This window comes from Cannabis sativa, chromosome 9, assembly GCF_029168945.1.
Source record: "Cannabis sativa cultivar Pink pepper isolate KNU-18-1 chromosome 9, ASM2916894v1, whole genome shotgun sequence".
Taxonomy (NCBI): domain Eukaryota; kingdom Viridiplantae; phylum Streptophyta; class Magnoliopsida; order Rosales; family Cannabaceae; genus Cannabis; species Cannabis sativa.
In genome coordinates this window covers 60,527,992-60,554,475 of record NC_083609.1, presented here as the reverse complement: position 1 = coordinate 60,554,475, position 26,484 = coordinate 60,527,992, and the positions used below count along the sequence as shown (strand labels likewise).

At 29.9% G+C, this 26,484-nt stretch overlaps 3 protein-coding genes across 5 annotated transcripts; 2 read left to right on the top strand and 1 right to left on the bottom strand.

The window, feature by feature from the left end:
- The first annotated feature begins 643 nt into the window (after positions 1–643).
- On the top strand, positions 644–6,140 carry LOC115722727 (probable ADP-ribosylation factor GTPase-activating protein AGD14). Of its 3 annotated transcripts, none has more exons than XM_030652013.2 (13): positions 644–1,011; positions 1,159–1,220; positions 2,556–2,643; positions 2,731–2,792; positions 2,875–2,971; positions 3,119–3,553; positions 3,654–4,316; positions 4,419–4,550; positions 4,639–4,749; positions 4,882–4,971; positions 5,403–5,532; positions 5,621–5,666; positions 5,862–6,140. In XM_030652013.2, the coding sequence occupies exons 1-13, from the start codon at positions 916–918 to the stop codon at positions 5,917–5,919; spliced, it is 2,070 nt and encodes a 689-aa protein (XP_030507873.2). In that variant the 5' UTR covers positions 644–915; the 3' UTR covers positions 5,920–6,140. The 3 variants fall into 3 exon arrangements, with proteins under 3 accessions (XP_030507873.2, XP_030507875.2, XP_030507874.2); XM_030652014.2 differs by lacking the exon at positions 644–1,011 and adding an exon at positions 1,747–1,874 and having other exon boundaries at positions 1,178–1,220; XM_030652015.2 differs by lacking the exons at positions 5,403–5,532; positions 5,621–5,666; positions 5,862–6,140 and adding an exon at positions 5,187–5,370 and having other exon boundaries at positions 722–1,011.
- A 925-nt stretch (positions 6,141–7,065) lies between these two features.
- Positions 7,066–9,609, top strand: LOC115723281 (presenilin-like protein At1g08700). The gene is made up of 2 exons (XM_030652723.2): positions 7,066–7,935; positions 8,727–9,609. Exons 1-2 carry the CDS (start codon positions 7,194–7,196, stop codon positions 9,323–9,325), a joined length of 1,341 nt encoding a protein of 446 aa, XP_030508583.2. The 5' UTR covers positions 7,066–7,193; the 3' UTR covers positions 9,326–9,609.
- A 4,434-nt stretch (positions 9,610–14,043) lies between these two features.
- LOC115721917 (probable O-methyltransferase 3) lies at positions 14,044–16,090 on the bottom strand. Its single transcript, XM_030651022.2, has 2 exons — positions 15,094–16,090; positions 14,044–14,541 (listed from the first exon to the last, which is right to left on the bottom strand). The coding sequence occupies exons 1-2, from the start codon at positions 15,913–15,915 to the stop codon at positions 14,233–14,235; spliced, it is 1,131 nt and encodes a 376-aa protein (XP_030506882.2). The 5' UTR covers positions 15,916–16,090; the 3' UTR covers positions 14,044–14,232.
- Between the last annotated feature and the right edge of the window lie 10,394 nt (positions 16,091–26,484).

Genomic DNA, 26,484 nt, shown 5'->3' with positions numbered 1-26,484 from the left:
ATTTTTATAAAATATAAAATTCAAAATAGTATTTTTGATTATAAATTTTTCGAAAAAATTTATATTGGAATGCCGTATTAGGTCGTATTGTATTGTATTGTATCATATTGAATTGGATTATACATTATATTTTTATATAATACTATGTCAAACTTTAAGTTATACTAAAATATTATATATTTAGGTGTCCATAAAAGTTAATACCACATATAGTTTTACATAAAAATATTACATAAAATACAATTCAATATAATACAATACAATACGACCTAATACGACGTTCCAAACGAGCTCTAAAAAAATTACAAGATATACAGTATCATATATATATATTATTAATATCAAAACAATGTATACACTAAAAACACAAAAATAATACATCAATACACTCATTTTTAAGAGGTTCCAAGTTCGAATTCATCTAAAAAAAAATAGGCTAATTTTTAGGACACATCATAGACTTTACCAAAAGTATTTGAACTATTGAATATTATTATTATATTTCTTTAATTATATTTCAATTTTTGATTTGAACTTCCAATAAAGTTATCCGTTAGAAGTACTTATCAAAAATAGAAAACCATAATTATAATAATAATCAAATTAAATTAAAAAATAATAATAATAAATTTAAAAATAAAAAAATAAAAAAAATTGAAAGGCATGGGTCGTTCTGACTGTCCAATCGAGCTGATTCGAATTAATATTATTATTATTATTAATTATTAATTTCCTCATTTCTTTCAAATTTCAATCATAAACCCTAGATTCTCATTCCCAAATCTCAATCCCCAAATCCTTAATCTAACCCACAATTTCTCCTACTTTCGCACTCTAATCACTCATTTCCACAACTTCCTCTGGTTTTTTTCTCGGAAAAGTTCCATTTTTTATTTTTCATTTTCTCGGGAAAATATGGGAAGTAGAAAGGAAGAAGAGAGAAATGAGAAGATTATTAGAGGTCTTATGAAGCTCCCTCCTAATCGTAAATGCATCAACTGTAATAGCCTGGTATACGATTTTCTCAATTTTTTTTTTTTTTGAAAAAAGGGAACTTTTTGGGTTTCGAGAAAGCTTAAGAAGCTGTTTAATTAAGAGGAAAAATGAAAAGAATGGTTTTTTAATTGGTTTATTGATTCATTTGATTATTTGTTACAGGGTCCTCAGTATGTTTGTACGAATTTTTGGAGCTTCGTTTGTATATCATGCAGTGGAATACAGTGAGTATTTTGATTTTGGTCTTTTTGCAAAATGTGTTTGTCCTATTACATTTTGAAATTTGAGTGTGATTTTATATATTCAATCAATTTGATTATAATTGTTTGGATTCTAAGTTTTGAATTTTATACCTACTTTAGATTCTATGTTTGATATTGATTATTATTATCATCTTAAATACCTTATATTTTATTGTTATTTTTGAAAAATTTCATTAGTTGTCTTTATGTTCATGTTGAATTTAGAGTAGTAATTAGGGAGAAAAATTGAATAATCAAAATTGTGGCTAGGCAGTCTTAACACTTATGTTGTTAATATTTTACTAGAATAAAAATTTAGTGACAGTTCTTTCCTACTCAGCCACTTGGCTCGAGTCGACCGTTATGAATTTATTCCCTATATGGCGCCCTATAAAGGCGAACGCTTGTTCTTTTAGTTTTCATATTCAACATTTGAACCTTTTCATCAAATATTTTTCGCCTTCTTAGTTTTGTGTTCCTGTTAAACACTTTAAATCTGTAATTAAAGGTGTTTGTAGAGTTTCTCATGATGGATCAAACCCTCACACCGCGAACCATGGATATGACCACTCAACTTGCCCACATAGCTGTGCTTTTTTCTTCTTCTTGATGTTATTATAGAAGATTATATTACTGGTAACTTTATAATTCTTACTACATTGGATTGTTTCATCTTTCCTTTGAGGCTCTAACCTATTAGGGATATTGTGTGATTTCATTCATTCTGTGATTTCTTTCATCTTAAAATGGATTTGATTCTTCGAATTCAATTATGTTATGTCGGTTTAGCCTTACTAGTAAAAACCTTTATTTTTTCTATTGCAAGAGTTCCATCACAAGAGAATTAATATCTGATTCTGGCACAACTTTTGTTCAAATGGGTTGAAATTCCAATTTTCGCTTTATATTTTTCTAGTATCTTTTTCAGCTTATAAAAAGGTCCCTTTAATAGAATTTTGGTGTGGTCTTTTACTAGCAACTCACCACACTAACACCAAGTGCTGCAGCCGTATCCCCTTTAGAATAAAATCCTATCTCTTGATGTTTCGATATTTTAAGACGTGGATGCTACCATCTCTTGATATTTCTATTTTCATATTTATTTGTTTTAAGTATTGGTGCCGACCATAAGTTTGTTTCTTCAGTTTTCTCAATTGCTATTTATCAGCTACAATAAAAATCCGAAACTTCTATATACATTGAAAAATTTACTTAACTTGTTGGCAGTAGAAAGATATGTTCATTTATTTGTTAAAGAGACATTACATTTCGGGATGTATTTTTTTGTAATGAAATTTCATATTTTTGTTTATCCAGCCGAGAGTTTACTCATCGAGTGAAGTCTGTATCGATGGCAAAATTTACTTCTCAGGAAGTTGAAGCACTTCAAAATGGTGGTAATCAGGTTCGTTACAATTAACACTATTTTATTATTCTATATAGAAACAGCTAGTCACTATTTTTCTCTTGATTAGCCATTCAATCTTTTCAGCGAGCTAGAGAAGTATATTTGAGGGATTGGGACCTTCAGAGGCACCGATTTCCAGACAGCAGGTCGGAACTTTAAAGTACAATTCCCTCATTTGTTGTTCACATAAATAAGTAGATTTTCTTATATCATATTTATGTTTTGCAGTAATGTTGACAAAGTCCGTCAGTTCATAAAAGATGTGTATGTTGATAGAAAGTATGCAGTAGGAAAATCAACCGACAAGCCTCCAAGAGATACACAGGCAAGAGATAGCTATTAGGAAATTTAGTATTTTATTTACATTGTAATATGTTTATGATAAAGAAGATAATACAATCTCATTTATCTTATTTGAGCCAAGGATACGAGCTTGAAATGTTTCATTCTTTTTCTTAATTTAATTTTGCAGAATCGTGGAGTTCATGAAGATGATACAAGACGTGCCAGTTCTTATCATTCTTATTCTCAAAGTCCTCCTTATGATCATCAATATGAGGATCGCCGGTATGGAAAACAAGCATCCGCGCTTACCAGGAAGCCTGGATCAGACCGAGGCCGCTATGAAGGGAAAATGTCTAGCTTTATCTACAGTCCTGGTCGCTTAAGTGAGCAAATGTACGAGGATAGATTTGCCAATGATGGCTCTAATTCCCGAGTTTCAGACTATTCTATTTCCAGTGGAGGGGATCCATTTAGATCAGGTACACATTCCCCTAGTTTTAGATCAGATACGCAGTCCCCTACTTATCAGAAGGATACTGGTTTCAGTAGCCCGCCATTTCATTCTTCTAGAGATGTTGTGAGTGAGGATGTTAAGCGCCAAGCAGTAGATTCTTTTCCGCAGGTATATAGCTTTGGTGAAATTGACTTTTACTATTAAATACTTTCATCTTATTGTTTAGGTGCCCCTTTTGTTAATATTGTTTGCTCATTCCTTTATTCAGAGAAGTAGATCCACAGGAAGTTTTGGATCAATTGAAAACAACTTTGTGCCTCATAAGTCATTTAGTACTGGAGGTTTAACAGATATTGGCTCACACTCTGAACAAGCTGCGGGAACAGTCCAACACCAAGCATCCTTTAATGGATCATCGGTTATGGGAAGTTCTGGTAATTTGGATCTTTTCACGTCCCCATCTGTACCAGAAACAGTATCTTCGTCAGCACCAATTGACTTGTTTCAGTTACCAGAAGCACCAGCAGCTCCTTCATCAGTAGCTCTGTTTCAACCATTGGTAGTATCATCAACTACGTCGACAACTTCTTTGGACTTGTTTGCTGTTACGGATCAGCTACAGTCTACAACAATCTTCAATGAAAAGATACCAGAGTTTCCTGCCCCTAAAAATGAAGGATGGGCAACATTTGATACACCTCCGTCGTCCACAACTCCTGTTCCAAGTACCGAGACAATTAACCCTGGAATTATACCCTCTAATAGTGAAGAGTCTCTAGGGAAGGTTGATCTTTTTTCATCCTTCGATACAAACATGCAATGGCCATCATTCCAAGATTCTAGTTTTCACAGCTCTTTGAATATAGCTAGTCCATGGAGTGATAGTTTGCCGGGTGTGACAGCTACCAATCCCGATAGCTCAAACACTCAGGTACGTGTTACAATAAAACAAACTGGTTTATTTATGGGCTTTGGAGTGTTTGAAAAACTCTGTAATTTATGCTTAATTTATGCTTTGGAGTGTTTGAAACAGTTATGGAATGCTTTTGAAGATACTGTTGGTCTGCAACCTTTGGAGGGCTTTAAACAGGATGGCGGACCACCAGTGGGCATAGATGGGCATTCTTCAACTGCTAATCAGCATTTGGCCTTTACAGCTTCCGAGGTTGGTTGCATGAAACCTTATACTGCTTTCAAATTTTATTCGTCATTATTTTTTCGTCCCTTTTTATTATTGAAAATATTCTTTACAGAACTCCAGTTTTGACGGTATCCAAAGGACTGCTTCTAACGGTGAACCTCCTGGTCCTATTTCATCTCTTGAGATCGGGCCATCGTATACTCCTCCAATGCTTCCTTTAACGGTTTGTACTTCCTGCATGCTTTAGCATTTTCTATATGTTTTTCGGTAAATAGATTGTGGCTTAGTGATTTCTTTTTCTTTTGTCCCACATTTCTGAACATCTTTTGGGTTTTAACCTTTCTGATTTTAACAGGGAGAAACGCAGTTACATACAACCGATCGCAAATCAAATAACCCATTTGATTTTCCTTATGATTCAGAAGAACCAGAAGAAAACAACATGGTAAATCTACACTGTTATTACTTACCTGATTTAAAATTCCCCACATTTTGATTAATCTGTTTGATTATTGTGTGGAAAACCGAGAAATTAGTAGGTCGGTTTTTAATAAGCTGTTCGTCTATATATCACCAAATGTATGTTCTGGCTTAGTATCTTTTTGTGTGCCGAGCCTTCAAAACTTCCATGTTAAATTTACTTTTCCTGTTTTATAATAGCTGGTGGATATCTTTCTTCATAGAGTAAATGCTTAACCGGCTAGCTAAAACAGATTCAAGTCCCCTTTCGGGCATTATCCTCGTTGGAGGAATTTGTCTTCAGCTCCATCATTATGGAAAAGAAATAAGAGATAAGATAAGAGAGAAATGTCTGTTACAATGTCATGTTTTTTCATCTAAATCTCTGATTTCGTCATTGTTTGATTTATATTTCAGTTTCTGGACATGACCTCCTTCCAAGGTGCTCTACCGAATGCTCAGCTTTCTTCGAGTTTCCTTGGTGGTGTATCTGAACCGTGGTTTCCTCAAAATTCAGTGACCCCTTATATTCCCGATGCTGGTCAAGGTAGGCTTTGAAATGTACTTATGTTGATTCAATGGATGTTTTACGGAAAGGCATTTAACAACACACTTTTGTGTTCAATTCTTTGAAGGCGGCGTAACATATCTGTCCCCACAAGTTCCAAGCTCCCAAATACAGTAAGTTACTTCTCTCTCAAATCATGTCAATGCTTTTGTTTCGATATGAATAATCACTTAAAACAAACTTATCAAACCGAAATGTAGCACTCTCTTAATCCAAATAGTTTCATCAATTGATTTCGGGGAGTTCTTACGAAAATCCATGACCCATGTGATCTTTTATTGAATGTAATAACGATACTTGTTCGACAGGAATGTACCGACTCAAGGGCCTGTTGCATCGTCGATTGGAGGAAATCCATTCGCGTAGAGTTTATTGTAGGAAAGAATAGTTCTTTAATCATTTTTAGTTGATTAGAAGGTTTACGAGTTCTTCCCTTCTTTTTCGGTTTATAAATTTGTTGATTTCTCTGCATTTCCTTGAGAATGAAAACATTATGGTTTTTTGTCTGTATTTTTTTTTTTTTTTGTAGAATAAATGTTTGCTGTGTATAACTGTATCAGACCATATAATTATTATTATTTTTTTTACTTCTTTTTTGTTTTGTTTTACACAAATTTGTTCTATAAATCTGCATGAGTACTAAAATTATGATGAAGCATTTTTTTTCTACTTAATAAATTTCAACTTTAATTAATGTGTTTTTTTTAATAAATAAATAATAGTATCTCAATTAAGGGGTGTTACAAATTTATTTTATTTATTTTTTGCTAGGAAGTTGCAAATTTATTTTAATTCAAAATTGTCAATAAGTCCATAATAGAGTTTGCTTCAATTTAGAAAATCATTTGCTCTAAACTAATGTATTAATGAAAGTTAGATTTTGACAAATGATTAAACAAACATATTATCATGTTAATATGTAAAAGTATATAACACTTGTGATGTTTCTCAAATAAAAAGAAATATAAATTATAAACTTTTAACTTTTAAGTAATAAGTTCTTAACTAATCTTTGAATAAACAAAAACAAAGGTGTGGAAAATTCATCCACCAAAAATTATTATCACTCTAATGTAGCAACATTTTAAGGTGTTGTATCACTACTAGTCAATTAGGTTTACATATTTAATAGAGTAATTTGCTCTGCATAATTTAGTTTCCATAAATATTTAAATTTAATTTTTAAGTAATAATAATATTTAAATTTAAATTATAATTTTGATTATCTAAAAAAATTTTTTAGTCTATTATTTTTTTATATTCGTTATTTAAGATATTTTACAAAATTTTAAGAAATTCAAAATAATTTACAATATAGAAAATAATATTGAAACAGTTTATTTTACATACTTATAAAATAAAATAATGCAACGTAAATTTCGACATATTAAACTTTTTCAAATTTCTTAAAATTTTATAATATATCTTAAATAATTATAATTTAAATAATAGTAAAAAGATATATAGGTACATTCATTTTTAAGATAGTACTTTATAGATCAATAGTATTTACCCACATATTATAATAATAATAATAATAATAATAATAATAAATTAAAAAATATATAAACCCCCAAAAAAAATCTCCTTCTCCACCAAAAATCTCCCAAACACCAAAAAAAGCTTAAAGCTCCATAGCTATGGAGTCAAGCATCCTAGATTCGATCGGAACAGAGATCGTCGGCGTAATGTCCCCAGTCTCAATCTGCATGTTCCTCGTCGTCCTCATAGTCTACTCACTCTACTCCTCAACCACCTCCGACTCCACTCCTCCCCTCCGTACCGCCGCAAATCTCGTCTACATGGAAAACCCTTCCGACTCCGTAACCCAAAAGCTCGAAGGCTCACTCCTCAACGCATTAGTCTTCGTCATCTTCGTCGCAGTCGTAACCTTCCTCCTCGTCCTTCTCTACTACTACAACTTCACAAATTTCCTCAAAAACTACATGCGATTCTCAGCCTTCTTCGTCCTCGCCACGATCGGAGGCTCAATCTTCTTCGAAATCGTTCAGCATTTCTCTGTACCGATCGATTCCGTCACTTGTTTTGTGTTTCTATTCAACTTCTCCGTCGTTGGGGTTTTGTCGTTGTTTTCCGCTGGGTTTCCGATTGTGTTGAGACAAGCTTATATGGTTTCTTTGGGGATTTTTGTGGCTACTTGGTTTACTAAATTGCCGGAATGGACTACTTGGACTCTTCTTGTGGCTTTGGCTTTGTATGATTTGGTGGCGGTTTTGGCTCCCGGTGGTCCTCTTAAGCTGTTGGTTGAGTTAGCTTCGAGCCGAGATGAGGAGCTTCCGGCTTTGGTTTATGAGGCTCGGCCTACTGTCTCCAGAGATGTTGGGAATCGAGGATCGCCACCATTGCAGCTTTTGGAATCAGGTTAGGGAAATTTAAGAAATTAACAACATGGAAAATGTTAAATTAGTAATACATAATCACATTGAATTTAAATTTATGGTTGTTGATCTTGCGTCCATGGTTATTTTGCTAATAACTTTTTTAGAAAACTGTTTTACTAATGAAAATTTTCATAGTGTTCGGGAAATTTGCCCAATGGACAACATGAAAATGTTAAAATAGCAAAATAATCACATTGAATTTACTGTTTTATGGTGGCATAGTGTAATTTTTGAGGCTTTTTGGAGTCGGGTTAGGGAAATTTGTTGAATTAGCGAAATAACTACATTGAATTTAGACTAAGCAACCATTCAAGTGTAAATTTATGGTCACAAAACGATCATAATGGTGAGAATTTTTGCTTGCTTGTGTAAAAGTGCAAACCTGCAGCTGCAGAAGTAGGCTCTTTGTAATATTTATAAGATCAATACTAACAAGTCACATACTCATGTTTCGAAAATATAGAAACTAAGAAATTTCAGGATCGAACTACCGAAATAGAATGGGATAAAAATTAGAGAACTCAAAGTTTCAACCATTTCATCCGGGAAAATCCATCTTTTTCTCAACAATGTCTTTGTCATTTGATTTAATAGCGTTTTGTTAGATTGGAACAACTTTGATAAATACTGATAACTCCCGATGGAGTATTAGAACGTAAAAATCCATTAGGTAATGAACTTACACTGTGATAAATCAACAATTTTCGGTAGCTTGTGTGACTAAACCTGTTTATTTTGGTAATAAAAAATTTATCATGTTTTTTTTTTCAGGTTCAGTCGAGCTTCAGGCAATTTCACCTGACAATTCGAATAGAATTAGGACCCAAGAAGAAGAAAACGGTGGCCGCGGTGGCAATAGCGAGTTCACAGGGGTTGAAGTTCGAAACTTTGCGAATGAGAGAGGTGTTTCGAGTGAGGAAGATGAAGAGGAAAGGTCACCATTGGTGTTAAGTTCAATGGGGAGGCATTCTTCTACTAGTAGTGATTCTCCACCACCACCACCACCACCGAATAGCGGTCAGGAGGAAATTTCTCCTCTTGTTGAGCTAATGGGATTGGGAAATGAAAGAGAAGTGACAAGAGAAGGAGTTGAGTTATCAAGTAGAGGTATTAAACTTGGCCTTGGTGATTTTATTTTCTATAGTGTTCTAGTTGGAAGAGCAGCAATGTATGATCTTATGACTGTTTATGCTTGTTACCTTGCTATTATATGCGGACTTGGCTGCACACTCATATTGTTGTCTGTGTACCGTAAAGCTTTGCCCGCTCTCCCGATATCCATTGCGTTAGGTGTTCTTTTTTACTTCTTGACTCGCTTGTTAATGGAACCTTTTGTTGTTGGGACAGCTACAAACTTATTGATGTTTTGATTTGAATAATTTAGTTTTTGAGAGGGCTAGCAATAGTGCACATTTAGTTTGGTACAGATTTGACACAGGAACAATGTAATGCAAAAATGTTCATAATGATTTTTAGTTGAGAAGATGTAATTTCTTTTTACTGATCCTTTAGGTCTTTACATCAATATACATGAAAATTGAGCTAGATGATTGATTCGATAGTCTTGTTATATCCCAAAATGGGTTGCCTGATCTTTCTGTATTATAAACAATGAAGATTTAGTAATATGTATAGACTATCATTGTTTCTGTTTTGTTATTTGTTTGTAAAATGGTTACTTGAGTTGGACACAGAGAAGGACGATTATGATGGGAGGTATCGGTATTCATCTTATTGCCATGAACATGATGATGTAATATTTACTGTTTCAATAATCAAATATAATATATTCTAATTGATTATAGGATTATTTGCGGCAAAACCTCCTAAAGTGGATAGGTTTTTGCAACTAACCTCCTAATCTAAAATTTTGGTGGTAAAACTACCGAAACCACTAGTCCGTTAGCAATTAGTTCTTTCCATCTATTTTTGGCTGTTAAGTGCCAGGTTGGAATGTCCACGTGTACACGTGGCACAATTTTATTGGTCTACCTAAAAAATTAATTAAAAAAAAATAAAATAAAAAAAATTATTTAAAATTAAAAAAAAAATTATAAATAAAAAATTAAATAATTTTTTTTTCTTTCATTTTTTTTCCTTTCTTTCTTTTTCTTTTTCTTTCTTTTTTTTTCTGGTTTTTTCTTTTTCTTTCGTCTGAAACAAACCCTCTCTCTTTACATCACTCTCTCTCGATCTCCTCTCTGTTTTTTTCTGTTTTTTTCTTTTTCTTTCCTTTGAAACAAACACAAACCCTCTCTCTCTACATCACTCTCTCTCGATCTCCTCTCTCTTTCTCGTTTTCAATCTAGGGTTTTCAAAACCCCCTTGGGCGGCCACCACAGTTCTCCACCGTCACAAGCCTCGCCTGACACCAAGGAGGAGATCGACAGATCTCTAATCTCACGAGCCCCATCGCAGAACTCCACACCTCACGAGCCTCGTGTTCAGTAAGCCCTCTCTCTCGCCCTTGCGATTTTCTTTCTCCGTTAGTTGCGATTTTATTTCTCTTTAATCTGAGGTCTCTTTGATGTGTTTAGATCTGGATGTGGGGTTTTGTTTGGATCTAAAAAAGAGGTTTCGTTGATGGTTTTGGTGTGTAGATGTAGTTTTGGTGGTGTGGGCAGTTCGGTTGTGGTGGGCAGTGGTGGTCTGGGTGGAGGAAGGGTGGTCTGGGCGGAGTAAGGTTGGTTGTGGTGTGGGCGGTGGTCTGGGCAGAGTGATAGAGCGAGAGTAATGGCTGAGATTGAGAGAGGTGGGGATCGAGTGCTGAGAGAGAGGGGGATCGAGAAAGACTGTTTGCAAGAAAGAAAAGAAAAAAAGAAAGAAAAAGAAAAAGAAAGAAAGGAAAGAAAAAAAAAAAAAGAAAAAAAATTATTTAATTTTTTATTTATAATTTTTTTTTTTTAATTTTAAAATAATTTTTTTTATTTTTTTATTTTTTTTAAATAAATTTTTACGTGGACTAATAAAATTGTGTCACGTGTACACTGTGTACACGTGGACATTCCAACCTGGCACTTAACAGCCAAAAATGGATGGAAAGGGTTAACTGCTAACGGACTAGTGGTTTAGGTAGTTTTACCACCAAAATTTTAAATTAGGGGGTTAGTTGCAAAAACTTGTCCACTTTAGGAGGTTTTGCCGCAAATAACCCTTGATTATATAAAGATGAATTTTTCTTTAAAATATTTATAGGGGTATGATTTTGTCCTGTTATTGTATTTTTACAGATTGTAATTCGTGATGTACGGCAGCCTTCGTATGAGGAGTTATTTGATTTCCATACAATTGTTTACTCAATTTTAGAAAGGAGAATACTAGTTGGACCCACACAAATTAGGGAGAAAACAAGGGGAAATGTTCTCCCCCATTTTTATAGGGAATGTCTTTCATTTTCCTTACTTAATTTATTTTTATTTTAATTTTATTAATTTAAAATGAAAAAGATAAATATACCCCTTAAAAATCTATAAACAGAAAATAATTACATGTTCTAATAATGACAATTTTGTGAAATTAAAGCATTCTGATTATTTTTTCTAGTTATGTAAACAAAATAATATGATTCTGGTTTTCTTTCCGGACAGTTTAGTGAACATCATAATAAAATATTATTTTCGATTATTTTCTATTTTAAACCGATACATTTCTCCCATTGATTATTCTGATTCCAATTACAGTTTAGTAAACGCGCCACTAATATAATCATATCCCAATATTTATAAATATAAAGTAATAAAAAAGTTATCAAATAATCGTATCTATAAATATATGAAATGATGAATATTGGAAATTATATTACTTATATTAACTACAAAATTAATATTGGATATTATATTACTAATATTATTAGCTATCAAATTGTCTTTACTATTGACTAAGGGAATTTTATTTACATTCTATAAAGTTATAAGTTCACCTCATATTAAAAAAAAAAAATTAACTTAAATACAACTTTTAAAAATAACTTTTAATATTTTTTTAAAATTTCTTTTTCACATTATTTCCTCTTACATCAATAATTTTATTCATCTTATTTTCACATTTTTTTAAATCATATATAATTTTTTTTAATAAATACAAATTTTTCTGTCTAAATATTTAAAATATATTTTATTTTATTTTATAAGTATAAAATTTTAATAAATTAGTACAAAAATTAAATATATATATTTTTATATAAAATAAAAATATTTAAAACGGGTATACCTTTATAGCGGTGCAAATAAAATTCTCTTATTGAATATTATTTTATTTGGTATTATTATAAAAAGTAGCAATATGAGACTTGGTGTAAGTGCTTTTTATATGTATCAATAACTATGAATTAGAAGAATATTAAAAGAAATTGAGTTGGGGATAAATTTTGATAATAATAATATGATCATGTATTCATGTGAATTTCTATCAACCACATTTGCCTCTTATAATGATGATGGAAGTAGTGTGAAAAAGTCATTTTAATATTTTAATCTACTCCCACATTGATTATAAAACCAATTAGTATGTTTTGTAAAAATTATAATATTCCAAAGCTACAATTTAAGTGATTAGCCATGTCAAGATTATAAAAAAAAGAATTATCTCCCACTTAAATCATCTGAAACAAGTATCAGTAATAAATTTTATATGTCTTATAAACAGATTGCATGTGAATCGATAGAAAAATATTCATAAAATAGAATAGTTTTGTTGTTTATGGAAGAATTAGTAGAATTTGTTATGAGTACTAATAAAAAATATGTTAAAACCACACAGTAATAAAATTATTCAAAGAAGCCCCCTTTCCTTCGTCTCCTTCCTTCTCACCGTCGATCGAGATTTCTTCTGTTGCATCTTCAAAGGGTCTCCGTGATAATTCTCATTTTTGTGTGATTAAGAGCTCAATCTCAACCTCTCCATTTTTTTGTCGGAGTCGGAAACATCTCAAAGCTTTTGAATCAAAGCTACACAAAAATCTCACATTTATGTATGTATATATAATTGTGATTATATGTTTTTTTTTCACCATTTTTCATTTTTAAGAAAAATATTTGCAGAACATTATTCGCAATATTTCAAAAGACTCAAATTTGGGGTCTCAAAAGAAAGAAAAAAAAAATTCAGTAAGATTGAATTCAGTGGAGACATAAAAGTATCATCTTCACTAGTCATTCAATTGGCATCAGAATAGAATGAGAGGCTATACATATTCACCAGAATAATACTCACTAGAGCCATGACTCCCACTACTATATCAGACCCACTGGAATTAGTAAGATATTCTCTTAGTAAGGATAAATAGATATTCTTTCATTTTAGAAGATAGAGAATTAGTAATAAGATTGATAGAAAGTGATTTGAAACTATGAGTTTCTTTTAATTGAACTCTGAGTTGGCTATGGACCGATGGGGGCACGACATTGGAGATGGAGTCCATGGCGTCTAGATATCTTTTTTTGATTTCAGCGTTTATATATTACAACCATGTTTTATCTGAGATTCGAACCCAGAATTTCCAACACACACATACCCACCTATGGCCACTTGAGCTAGCCTCAAGTGGTTATGGCATCTAGATATCATGTTAATGTATAGATCACTTTGCAACAAATACTCTAATAAGATTGATGAACTAACTAATGTGTTTATATATTGTTAAATGTTGCATGAATGTAACTAACCACTAACAAATATTGTTAGAGATAAGTACAATATAACAGCCAAACAAGGAGTGATAAAAGATAATTAATCAAGTTTATGAGGAAATAAATTCACATAAAAACTTAATTATAGAGAGTTTTGGTAAGTTAAATTAATTAGTAAAAAGGAAAAAAAAAACATGTTTATGATGAAACAATGCATGTGGTTGGTCACTTGGTTGCACTTTATGGGCCAAATTCTTTTTAATATTTTTCTGAAGTTCTTATTAATATTTTTTAATACTTTAAAATTTTAAAAAAATTATAATTATTTGAAAAATCTAAAAGATTTGTTCAAAAAAGTCAAATTATATTTAAAAAAACAAAACAAAGAAATTCATCATATAAAACAACAAACGTTGTTAAAGTTTTACTAATTATGAAAGGAAAATAATACATATCAAACATAATTAAAATTTAAACACATTATTATTAAACTTCATGAGTCTCATCAATATATCTTATTCTTTTGGCTTACATAATTACTCATAATGTTAATTATGTTTCCTTATTACAACATACCAATAATAGAGAGAGAAAGAGCTCACAAACAACACAACCATTAACACTACTTAATTATAAGTATAATTAATTAATTATGGATAAACCTCAATAAGAGATCTTAGACCTAAAATAGGTGTAATCTTATAATCCGAAAAGCCTGCATCTTTAAAAAGCTTAGCCCATTCTTTTTCATTCCTTTCTTTTCCAGTGACCAACGCCATCATCAACATGTCGAAAAAGAGTTGAGTTTCATATGACTCGTCGTCTTCATCTTTCTCATTTTCGACTTTCATGTCTATTATGATCACTTTCCCTCCTTTCTTATTATTCTTGGTTATGGCCTCTTTGCATTTCTTTAATATTTTCACACTTTCTTCGTCATTCCAATCATGTAATATCCACTGTTTTAATAATTAAATATAATATATTTTAATTAATTATATTAATAATTTTCTAAATTAAAATTATTACATAAAAAAATGTTAAAATATTAAAGAAAAACTAAACCTAAAATAAAATAACAAGACAAGCCATATATATTAAATAATGACACTGACAGATCTGAAATTTCAAATGCTCAATATTTAAAAGTATTTTATTAATAATTGTTTACTTGAATATTAAATATTTTTGATATGATTTAAGTGCCTTTTTTTTTCCTCTCTTTATTCTTTAAAGTTATTGAATTTTGATTATTTATTTTTACTTAAAAGACCATATGAAAATTTCTCATCTCCTTTTCAAAAAAAAAAAAAAAATCTCATCTCAAAATTCTTCACATGTATTTTAGTCACAATACTAAAATATTTGTGGTTAAAAGTTGTGATTTTTGTGACTAAATATGTTTTCAGTCACAATACTATATTTTAGTCACAATGAACTTTTTGTTCTGACTAAAAATCACGTTTAGTCACAATGAACTTTTTTTTATAGTGATATTTAGATGTATGTACCTTCAACAAAACTACTTCAGTTGGAGGAACTTCAACAAACATGTCTCCACCAATAAAATTGACTAGGTTATTTGCACCTTGTAAATCAGCTACAACATGTGGTAAATCCAAAACAGAGCATTGAATTTGGGGAAAACTAGTTGCAATGGTTGTGGCCACAGTTCCGGTCCCCCCGCCAACATCAACTAATGACTCCACTCCCTCAAACACCCATCTACACTTTTCGATCACCACACTCGTCACCAATCGTGCATCGCTAGCCATGGCATCGTTGAAGAATCTCGCTAGATTTGGTTGATGGCTACCATAATCCCAAAACGTCATCCCATTAGCCGTGTCAAACGGTGTAGGATCGTCGTTTTGGAACCAGTTGCTGAGAAAATCCCAGGGCTTAGTTATCACAGGATCGAGCATGGCTAACAAAAAGGGTGTGACACTCATAGGATTGTCCTTGAGTAACAATTTGGAAGCGTCAGTTATAACATAACCTTCTTCTTCTTCTCCTTCTCTTCCTTCTACTTTTTGTAGAGCAAAAAAGTTAGAATGGGTTAAAATTCGCATGAGGCGATAGACACAAGAGGATTTTTTTTGGTTTATGGGGAGTGCAAGTTTGAGTTGAGAAATCGTCATGGGTTTTCCATAGTTGTTGATGATATCTGGAATACCCAATTGAATGGCACATTTTAAGGACATGGAGTTGATGAAGTTGAAGATTTGGTTCCATATGTGGCCTTGAGCTCTTAGCAATTCTATGCTATTTTCCTCATTTAGAACCAAATCTATATTATTGTTAAGATGCCTAAAACTCTTTAGTTTCTCCATGTTTACACTATAAAATATTTATTTATAAAATTTGTATGTGAAGCTTTGTTGAAATATGGTACATTTATAGAGCTGAGTTTTGGTTCTTAAATCTTGATAATTGTGTTGCATATCCCTAAAGAAGATCTGTGGGCTGAACCATTATTATTATTATTATTATCATCATCATTATTTTATTATGTAATGTAAATAATTGTCTTATCAAATTAAATATAGAAAAATAAAAGCATGCTTTACTGTTTATATATAGTTCTTTTTTTCCCTCTTAAATGATTTTGTTGTATTGATATAATGTAGAGATGACAATACTAGCTAGCTATAGTACAATCAATCAATTAATTGTAACTTTGTTCAAAATAAAAAAATAAAAAATAAAAAACCAGTTAATTGTAACTAATTTATTCTATTGAAATAAATAATAAAATTCATGAATTACACACTATAATTGTTTTTTTGGAAGAGAATAATACTAGCTACAATTCTTTATTTTTTATTATTATTTTTTTTTATTTTTACATACATATATATATACTAGCAAAAAGCTACGTGCAAGGCACGTATACTATATTTTATGCTAATTTTTTTCTATGTTATTTGAAAATTATACAATTAAAAATTAAACAAAAGATATTATTAGTTATTAGGTGAGATTATTATTATGTGTATATGAAGAAATCACAAATTAATTAATCTTATAATCTTAACTTTAACCAAATAGGGTTCTAAATATATGAACAATAAATAATCACGTAAAAATAAAAAATAATTATTTGAATAAAGAATTCAATATACACAATTATATATATATGAATCCCATTATTCAAAAATAATTATTCAATATATGAACAATAATTTGTCACACTATATATTTCTCAATAAAGAAATCTACCTCCTCATAGTAAAAAATAAATAATACATGTAATACAGATTTTTGTAATGGAGTACCTAAAAGAAACAAAACTTCAGTTACCATAATCGGAAAAGGTTTAAGTGAACTAAATAATGACTAAGAAGATCTAAATTACAAAATGAAAATAACATGTATATATGAGTATGATTTTTTTGCTATATGATCATGATTGATCTAAGAGAAAATAGATAAACCTATAAACATATAAATATATTTAATATTAATTTTGACAAAGAAACAATTCAATTATAAACAATTCTAAATATCAACTTGACAATTTTAACACACTAATTACTCATTAAATAACCATGATGTATACATCATGATAATTTTATTTTATTTGATATCAAATGATAGAGATTATTGAGGTTTTTAACTATGGAAAATACACTATGATCAAAAAGTAATGCTCATTAATTGTATATTTTAAAGAAACCCTAATTTTCATGAATGTCCCTAATAAGATATAAACAATAAAGTTGTAAATTAAAAAAAAAAAGTAACGAAATTTCAGTTAATATAAGAAATAAAACAAATTGAAGATTTATACAATACTGGAATTTGAACTCTTAGAGGCCATTAGCGAATGGGCAAAACTCGTTAGATCCCCTAGTAGAACACTACTTTAATGGTCTGAACACAAAAATTGTAGAAATCAAAATATGAATAAATTAGCATCATCAACAAAAGGAAAATTAAAGGGAAAAGACTTAATAATTACGTGACAAATAATTATTAATTGAATTAAAAAAATTAAGATTATAAGATTAATTCAAATTATTGTTCAAATATTGATTCTAGAAAGAGTAAATTAAGATTAATTGAATTAAACTTTTTGATATTAACAAAATTGCTGCTTTAATTTTTCATCACACTGGAAACATATTGTTTTAGCTCTATTAGACAACTATATTTTCCCTCCTAAAAAGTCATTTTTTTTATAATTGAAAGATGTGATGTTTGAGTAATTACATGTATCGTGTAATTGAAGATTTGATGTTGAGTCATTTTTTTGTTTGTATTTAATGATGTTTCTTTTTTTTTTTTTGAATTTAATGAGATTTATTTTATTTTTATTTTATTATATATAAATAAAATGTGACCCATGAATTTCTCATAAACTATTTTATTTTTAATAATAAACCATTATATTTTTAATATAAATAAGAAGTCACCTATGAATTTTTCATAAACCAAGAATTCGGTTATATAGGCACACTTTATATAGAAATAGATATTTGTGCTTAGTTTTTTTTTTTTTTCAACACTATTTGTGCTTAGTTTAGACACAATCAACTAATCAATTATAACTTATTTATTATATCACTTCAATTTAAATTTTAAAAATAAAATAAAAATATTCATGAATTATTATAATTATTTTGATATTTAAACCTTTAAATAAATTAAAATACTTTAAAAAATTTATGCCGAATCATAATTAAAATATAAAATTTATTTGACCCAAGTCCTACTTATCTCTCATAGAATGCTAACAATGTTAATATTATGGTCTTATAAATTTAGTATATATTAAAAATTAATTAATGCTAAATTTAACACAAAATATAAAATGAGTCAAATTTTATACCATAATAAATATTATTTTGTTATTTTTAATGTAATTTAATATTTTCTTTTATATCTTTAATATATATTTTTATATTTTTTAATAAAAAATTAATATTTTTTTACCTTTTTAATTAAAATAAGTTTATTACACTATTGTTGTAGACAAATTTAATAGTTATATTTCTCAACTTGGAATTTAATTATAATAAAGATAAGATAAGATAAATATGAAAAGATGATGGGAAATGTATAAATAATAAAACAAAATCAAATAGAATTTATATCCCATTATGACTTGTCTCCTTGTCTACTTATGGTTCAAAAATGTTGAAAGGTTAGAATTCTCTATTATATTATATTTTAATTAAATATTAAATCTCATATAACTTAATTTAATAATTTTTATAAAATATCATTAACTAATCGTAAGATATCACTTTTAAATAGTATTAGGCAATACCGACAGTGTGTTATAACAATTCTCTTTATGGTTAGTTCATAAAAAATCTTTATTACGAGATTATTTAGCACTCAAAATATAGTTTTAAATTTTTTTTTATTAGGAGATTGTTTAGAGAATTGCTAAAGGTATTATTAGAACTTAGCATCCTTTTCGATATTATATCACTATTAGTGTAATTAAATATTAGATCCCATATAACTTAAGAAAATACCTTTAAAAAATATTGATAACTGTTGTGAAAAATTGTATACGCAAGTGTACGCAATCGTAACAAGTAATAAAGTGATAAATCGAGTATCGTCTCCACAGGGATTGAAAATTGGAAATTAATTTATAAAACTAATTACTCACAAATTGGTTTCAACAAAAATAAAATAAAGTGATGAGAATATGTAAAAAAATTAACAAACACAAACTATGAAGAAAACAAGCTAGAATTATTAAATTGGCCTAAAAATGCAAAGTTGATATACTGGTGCTAATGAGTATTGTTGTAAATTGATAATGTCAACTAGGAATTTAAAATGTCATAATCCTTTTTCCAAAGGGTTTATGGTTTAATTCTCTAATTAATTAACATATTCCTATGCCCAATTAATTTTAAGAATACCAATTTAAGCACAATTCCTTCAAGCCATACATGGTAAATAACATATTCCTATGCCATTTACAAACCACATTTTTCCAAAGTGATATTCATGCATCATTCAAGCAATTCCACTAACCCTATTTTTTCCAAAATCAAGATTAGCTACTACTTACTAATGGTGATCAAGCAAAAGTAAGCAATTGCACAATAAACACACTTGAATGAACAAAACCAATTTACTAAACATAGCAACAAAATACCAAATTACAATTTAAGTCAACAAAATAATTCTAGCAAAATAAAAATTAACTCATAATTGTGCAAAAATTACAAAGTTTAAAAGAAAAGAGAGATAGAAATAACAACCCATTTGGAGCTTGTCACAATACTCCAAGTTCCTCTTCTAAATTTCTCTTCTTCTTCCTTTGAATAATTGCCAATCTCCAAAATAAAAATACTAAATTAAAACCCTAAATAAAACTCTCTCTCTCTCTCTTTTTCTTTTTCTTCTTTTTCTTCATTTTTTTCTTTCCTTTTTCTTCATTTTTCTTTCTCTTTGATTGTTGTAGGTGTCCCTGGAGTCCACCAGCCGCCTCCTTTTTCAATTCCCCTCACTCTCTTGCCTTCAATCATCATATATAGGATGTTTTTTTTTTCATTTCTATCTTTTTTCCAAAACAAGCCCTCACTTGACTTTCTTTTATCTTTCTTTTTTTTTGGCCCAATCTTTCTTTCTTTTGACTTTCAACTAGTGAAATAAAAGCCCAACATCATGGCCCATAACACTTAATATCAATTTTGCATTTAAATTCCTACAACATCACACACAATTGTATTTAATTAATTGGGAGACTAAATAAACAAATAAAAATTAAAAAAATTAATTAAAACTAATTTCAAAATACTAAAATTAATATTTATGCAAAATTAAAGAAAACCAAATAAAAGTCACTAAAATAAACTAAAAATTCTTGAGAACAAAACTAATTTAATGCCCAAAAAGATATAAATAACTCTATTTTCATAGAGTTATCACACCCCAAACTTAAAACTTTGCTTGTCCTCAAGCAAAAAGAAAAAATAAACTAAAATCAATGTAAAACAATAGGCAATATGACACTAAAGTTGGTGATCTCCACATTTCCTTAAAGGTTGATTAATGAACATAGCTTAGAGAAAAATAAAAAGATTGTCCAATGATTGTGAAAAATTCAAGCACAAGTTTCATTCCAATTTCGATTACTCCAAGTGTGTGTGTGAAATGCCTTTTATCAAAATATTACTTGCAATTTAGATCAATTTATGTAAATATGAATTAAGCACAAAATCTCTAAAGTGACAAAGTCTCATAGGTTTGTTTTTCATCTCTCTCTCCACTAATGTAGACAAACACAAACCAAAGATCAAAAGGACTTTTTCAAGCTTGTAATGTAAGGCTTAGGTGAAGGTGGTTAAGAGAAGTCATTTTTGGCTCAAAACACCTAAAAACACCTTAATTTTTCAAGACCAAAATGAGACCTCACACTTACTTCCTCAAATAATATCCCACAAAAAATTTGAGTATTAATATTGCCATTATTTATTGTCCCAAAATTTTTCAAAATAATGTGCTCCCAGGAGTTATAGCAATGCCTTAGCATAGCATTTTTTTTTTTTTGTGTCTCTGCTCCGGAATGCTGAAGCAATGCTATAACACCTGAGACTTCAAGCTTCTAAAAAAAAATCCTGTTTTTTTTTTTTTACAAGGGTGGCACACCCCAAACTTAATTTTAAACACACTTTTTTTTTCAAGGGGTGGCACACCCCAAACTTAATTTTAAACGCTCTTTTTCCTTTTTTTTTCTCTTTTTTTTTTTATCTAACAATGCAAATATAATAATGGCAATATACACAAAATATGTTAACTCTCCCCCAACTTAAAATTCAACATTATCCCCAATGGTGAGAATAATAAAATGACACAATGAAAATACTCACCCAATTACCACTCAACCAAAATTACACTCCTCTCATCCTTTTCATGACCCAACTAACAAATATCTTAGAATAATAAGGTGCTCAATGGATATATGGTAAAGATATTTGTATTTGGCTAGGCTTATATGTGGTAAAAAAAATTAAGGGATCAATTATGCTCAAAGAGGGTGGCTAGGGATAAAATAATATCATGGTTGGCTCTCAAAAGGCTCAAACGGTCCAAAGATGGCCTAAATCATGTCTTTGGTTAAGTGTAGTCTAGGATTTCGCCTCAAGAGATAATCAAACAAAATTCTAAGACTTGTGAGATCACAAAATCACATATTTACACGAACTTTTACCAAATCACACACAATTAAATGATCAAGGCATTTATGCTCAAAATTGGACATATCTCAATCAAAATAAAACTAGGACAAGAATTAGTCACAAGCTCAAGCAATATTTACATTTTTCAACAAGCTATGCACACTATCAATCATGTATTAGAATGTGGAAAATCACCAAACCAAAGCACATATGCCTCAATTTTTTTTTTTTCAAACAAGCAAAATAAAAGAAAAGAAAAAAAAAATATTTAGTTTCCCAAAACATTGTATGCACAAAATTCTCAAATATGTGTAAGCAAGTTTAAAATAAATAAAGAAGAGTTAAAGAAGAACTCCCCTAGTCAATGATGCGCAAACTTGCTTGTGTCAACCTCCATAAGTGCGTCCAATTCCATTTGACTTTATGCTTGCACCTACAAGGGAGAAAAAGAAAAGAAAGAGAGAAAAAAAAAAAACTACAATGCAATTGTCAAAGCCATTTAACATTGCATATTTATTGAATTTGAAACAAAATAAAGACAAAGTTTAGAAAGCTTGGGTTGCCTCCCAAGAAGCGCTTGATTTAAAGTCGTCGGCTTGACTTTTTGAGAAGCACTCATCAAAGAGCGGCTTCCGCCCATAGAGAGTGGCATATGCCCTCACAAATGGGTCTTTGTTGTGGACGCCCTCAAGCTTGGCGAGATATGGAATTGAATAGGCACAATGCTCAACTTGACTTGAATTCGATGAATGCACAAGATGGATGCCAAGGTACCATGCCAATGGTGGAGGAGGAGGTGGTGGCCAAAAAGGATCTTCATAAACATGATATTCCATTACCACGAGCTCTTTGACTTGAGGAATGCAAAAATGCTCTTGCTGAATTTTTTCAAAAACTGGGCAGTTTTGCTGTGATAATGCTACAGCATTATGAGCAGCAATAAATGTTGACCAACTTGGAATGCTTGCTTCCTTATCTTTTATTTCACTACTTTGGATTGAAGTGAGCTCTTGTAATTGCTCAAAATTTTCCCCAAGTATCTCCAACTCATCACCACTCCTCAAAATGACATTTTCATTTTCTTCTTTCTCCCTTGAATTTTCCATATCAATGCCCAAAGTTTCATGGTGTTTATCACACAACTCATTGACCAAAAGCTCAAATTGGTTCTCCAATTTCCTCAAGGATGAAGCTTGGCCTTGAATTAAGGCATCATTTTTAGCCATGAACTCCATCATCAACACCTCAAGTGAGCTTGGTTGAGCCATTTGATGAAGATCTTCTTCTATGTTGAACTCTTGTAAATCTTCTAAAATCTCATCATTTGGTCCTTGAGTGTAAGTGTCCAAATTTGGCTCCAAATTGTTGTAATTGTCCTCCCAAACATGGTCATTGTTTGGACAATTACAACACCACTCATTGTACTCCGCCATGTCTTCCAACATCCAATAGGCTTCATCAATTGATAGTTGGTAGAAATTGGTGGTACCATTTCCTCTTTCTACCCATTTTCTTGTGCTTGGATTCAACCCATTTAGGAAGCTTTCTAATTGACACTCTTTGGACAACCCATGATATGGAAACCTCATTAGGAGTGCCTTGTATCTCCACCATACTTCATACAAGGACTCCAAGTCATGTTGAACAAAATTCATAAGGACTTGTCGATGAGACATCCCAAGTACCTTGAAAAAGGAACCAAGACAAACAAACAAAGCGTAAAATAGAACAAGGAAAATAAAATGAAACAAATGAAAAACTAAAAAAAAAACAAATTGATAGTAATTAAGTTCCACAAACAAAATTTCACTAAATCAATCCCCGGCAACGGCGCCAAAAACTTGTTGTGAAAAATTGTATACGCAAGTGTACGCAATCGCTAACAAGTAATAAAGTGATAAATCGAGTATCGTCTCCACAGGATTGAAAATTGGAAACTAATTTATAAAATTAATTACTCACAAATTGGTTTCAACAAATAATAAAATAAAGTGATGAGAATATGTAAAAAAAATTAACAAACACAAACTATGAAGAAAACAAGCTAGAATTATTAAATTGGCCTAAAAATGCAAAGTTGATATACTGGTGCTAATGAGTATTGTTGTAAATTGATAATGTCAACTAGGAATTTAAAATGTCATAATCCTTTTTCCAAAGGGTTTATGGTTTAATTCTCTAATTAATTAACATATTCCTATGCCCAATTAATTTTAAGAATACCAATTTAAGCACAATTCCTTCAAGCCATACATGGTAAATAACATATTCCTATGCCATTTACAAACCACATTTTTCCAAAGTGATATTCATGCATCATTCAAGCAATTCCACTAACCCTATTTTTTCCAAAATCAAGATTAGCTACTACTTACTAATGGTGATCAAGCAAAAGTAAGCAATTGCACAATAAACACACTTGAATGAACAAAACCAATTTACTAAACATAGCAACAAAATACCAAATTACAATTTAAGTCAACAAAATAATTCTAGCAAAATAAAAATTAACTCATAATTGTGCAAAAATTACAAAGTTTAAAAGAAAAGAGAGATAGAAATAACAACCCATTTGGAGCTTGTCACAATACTCCAAGTTCCTCTTCTAAATTTCTCTTCTTCTTCCTTTGAATAATTGCCAATCTCCAAAATAAAAATACTAAATTAAAACCCTAAATAAAACTCTCTCTCTCTCTCTTTTTCTTTTTCTTCTTTTTCTTCATTTTTCTCTTTCCTTTTTCTTCATTTTTTTTTCTCTTTGATTGTTGTAGGTGTCCCTGGAGTCCACCAGCCGCCTCCTTTTCTATTCCAATCACTCTCTTGCCTTCAATCATCATATATAGGATTTTTTTTTTTTTCATTTCTATCTTTTTTCCAAAACAAGCCCTCACTTGACTTTCTTTTATCTTTCTTTTTTTTTGGCCCAATCTTTCTTTCTTTTGACTTTCAACTAGTGAAATAAAAGCCCAACATCATGGCCCATAACACTTAATATCAATTTTGCATTTAAATTCCTACAACATCACACACAATTGTATTTAATTAATTGGGAGACTAAATAAACAAATAAAAATTAAAAAAATTAATTAAAACTAATTTCAAAATACTAAAATTAATATTTATGCAAAATTAAAGAAAACCAAATAAAAGTCACTAAAATAAACTAAAAATTCTTGAGAACAAAACTAATTTAATGCCCAAAAAGATATAAATAACTCTATTTTCATAGAGTTATCAATAACCATAATCGAAAAAGTAAATTCAACAAGTATATCGCTATTAGAAGATTGTTTAGCACTCAAAATATTATATTTTTAAAAATCTTTAGAATACTAGGGATTAAATTAACAATATATATAAGTAAAGTCAAACATAATTAAAGAAGTAAATTCAACAAGTATATTAACTACTTCATATTTTATTAGAGTAAATCACAGGACATAGTTATCACAAGATCAAGCATAGCTAGCAAGAAGGGTGTAACACTCATAGGATTGTCCTTGAGTAGTAATTTGGAAGCGTCGGTTATAACATAACCTTCTTCTTCTCCTTCTCTTCCTTCGACTTTTTGTAGAGCAAAAAAGCCAGAATGGGTTGAAATTTACATGAGGCGATAGACACAAGAGGATTTTTTTTGGTTTATGGGGAGTGCAAGTTTGAGTTGAGAAATTGTCATGTTTTCCATAGTTGTTGATGATATTTGGAATACCCAATTGAATGGCACATTTTAGGGACATGGAGTTGATGAAGTTGAAGATTTGGTTCCATATGTGGCCTTGAGCTCTTAGCAATTCTATGCTATTTTCCTCATTTAGAACCAAATCTATATTATTGTTAATTAATACTTACTCCCATGGCAATTGGCATGGGGTTAGCGAATGTTGATCAAACTTGTGTGTTCCCCAGCCAACTGTTGTGGATGAAGCATTTGAAATCTGGTCAAGACGTTGACCCTTCTATTAGGAAAGTATTTGAAGAGGTTGGTTTTTTTTCTTGGAATAATTACATAAGACACTATTTTTTGTAAATATTTACATTTTAACGTTTAAAGAATATTTTTTTTACATTTTTACGATTTTCCAAAAAATAACACGAAAACAACAAAAAATCAACAAGAAAACAACATAAAAGTAACATGAAAATAACATCAAAATAACATACATATAACAAAAAATTAACATGAACAAAATTTCAACATAAAAAGACCGTATTTTAAGTAAATAAAATAAAAAAAATCGTAAAAATATTTAAAATTCCGTGAAACCATATTTTTGTTATTTTTTTTTATTATTTTTGTGCATTTGTGAAATTCACCCTTTTTTCTTTTCCAAGTTTTTTAATGAGTGCTCAGTTGTGTTCTCCTCTATATTAGCTATTAGTAGTTAATGTTTTTTTTCTAAAAAAAAAATTACATTTTTACGTATAATTCTCTTTTTTATTATTATTTTTTTATTTATACAGTTTTTTATAAAAATAACACAAAACTAATAAAAAATTTACATAAAAATAACATAAAAAAATACTGATAAAAAAAAATTAATAAAAAATTAACAAGAATACAACATAAAAAAATCGTATTTTCTGTAAATAAAATCGTAAAAATATTTAAAATTTTATAAAACCGTATTTTTATAAATTTTTTGTTATTTTTGTGTATTTGTAAAATAATCTCAAATGAAAATCCTTCTTATGAAAATTGCCTAGTATAACTTTAATCCAATTAATAAATTAAATCTCTTAAAATGCGTT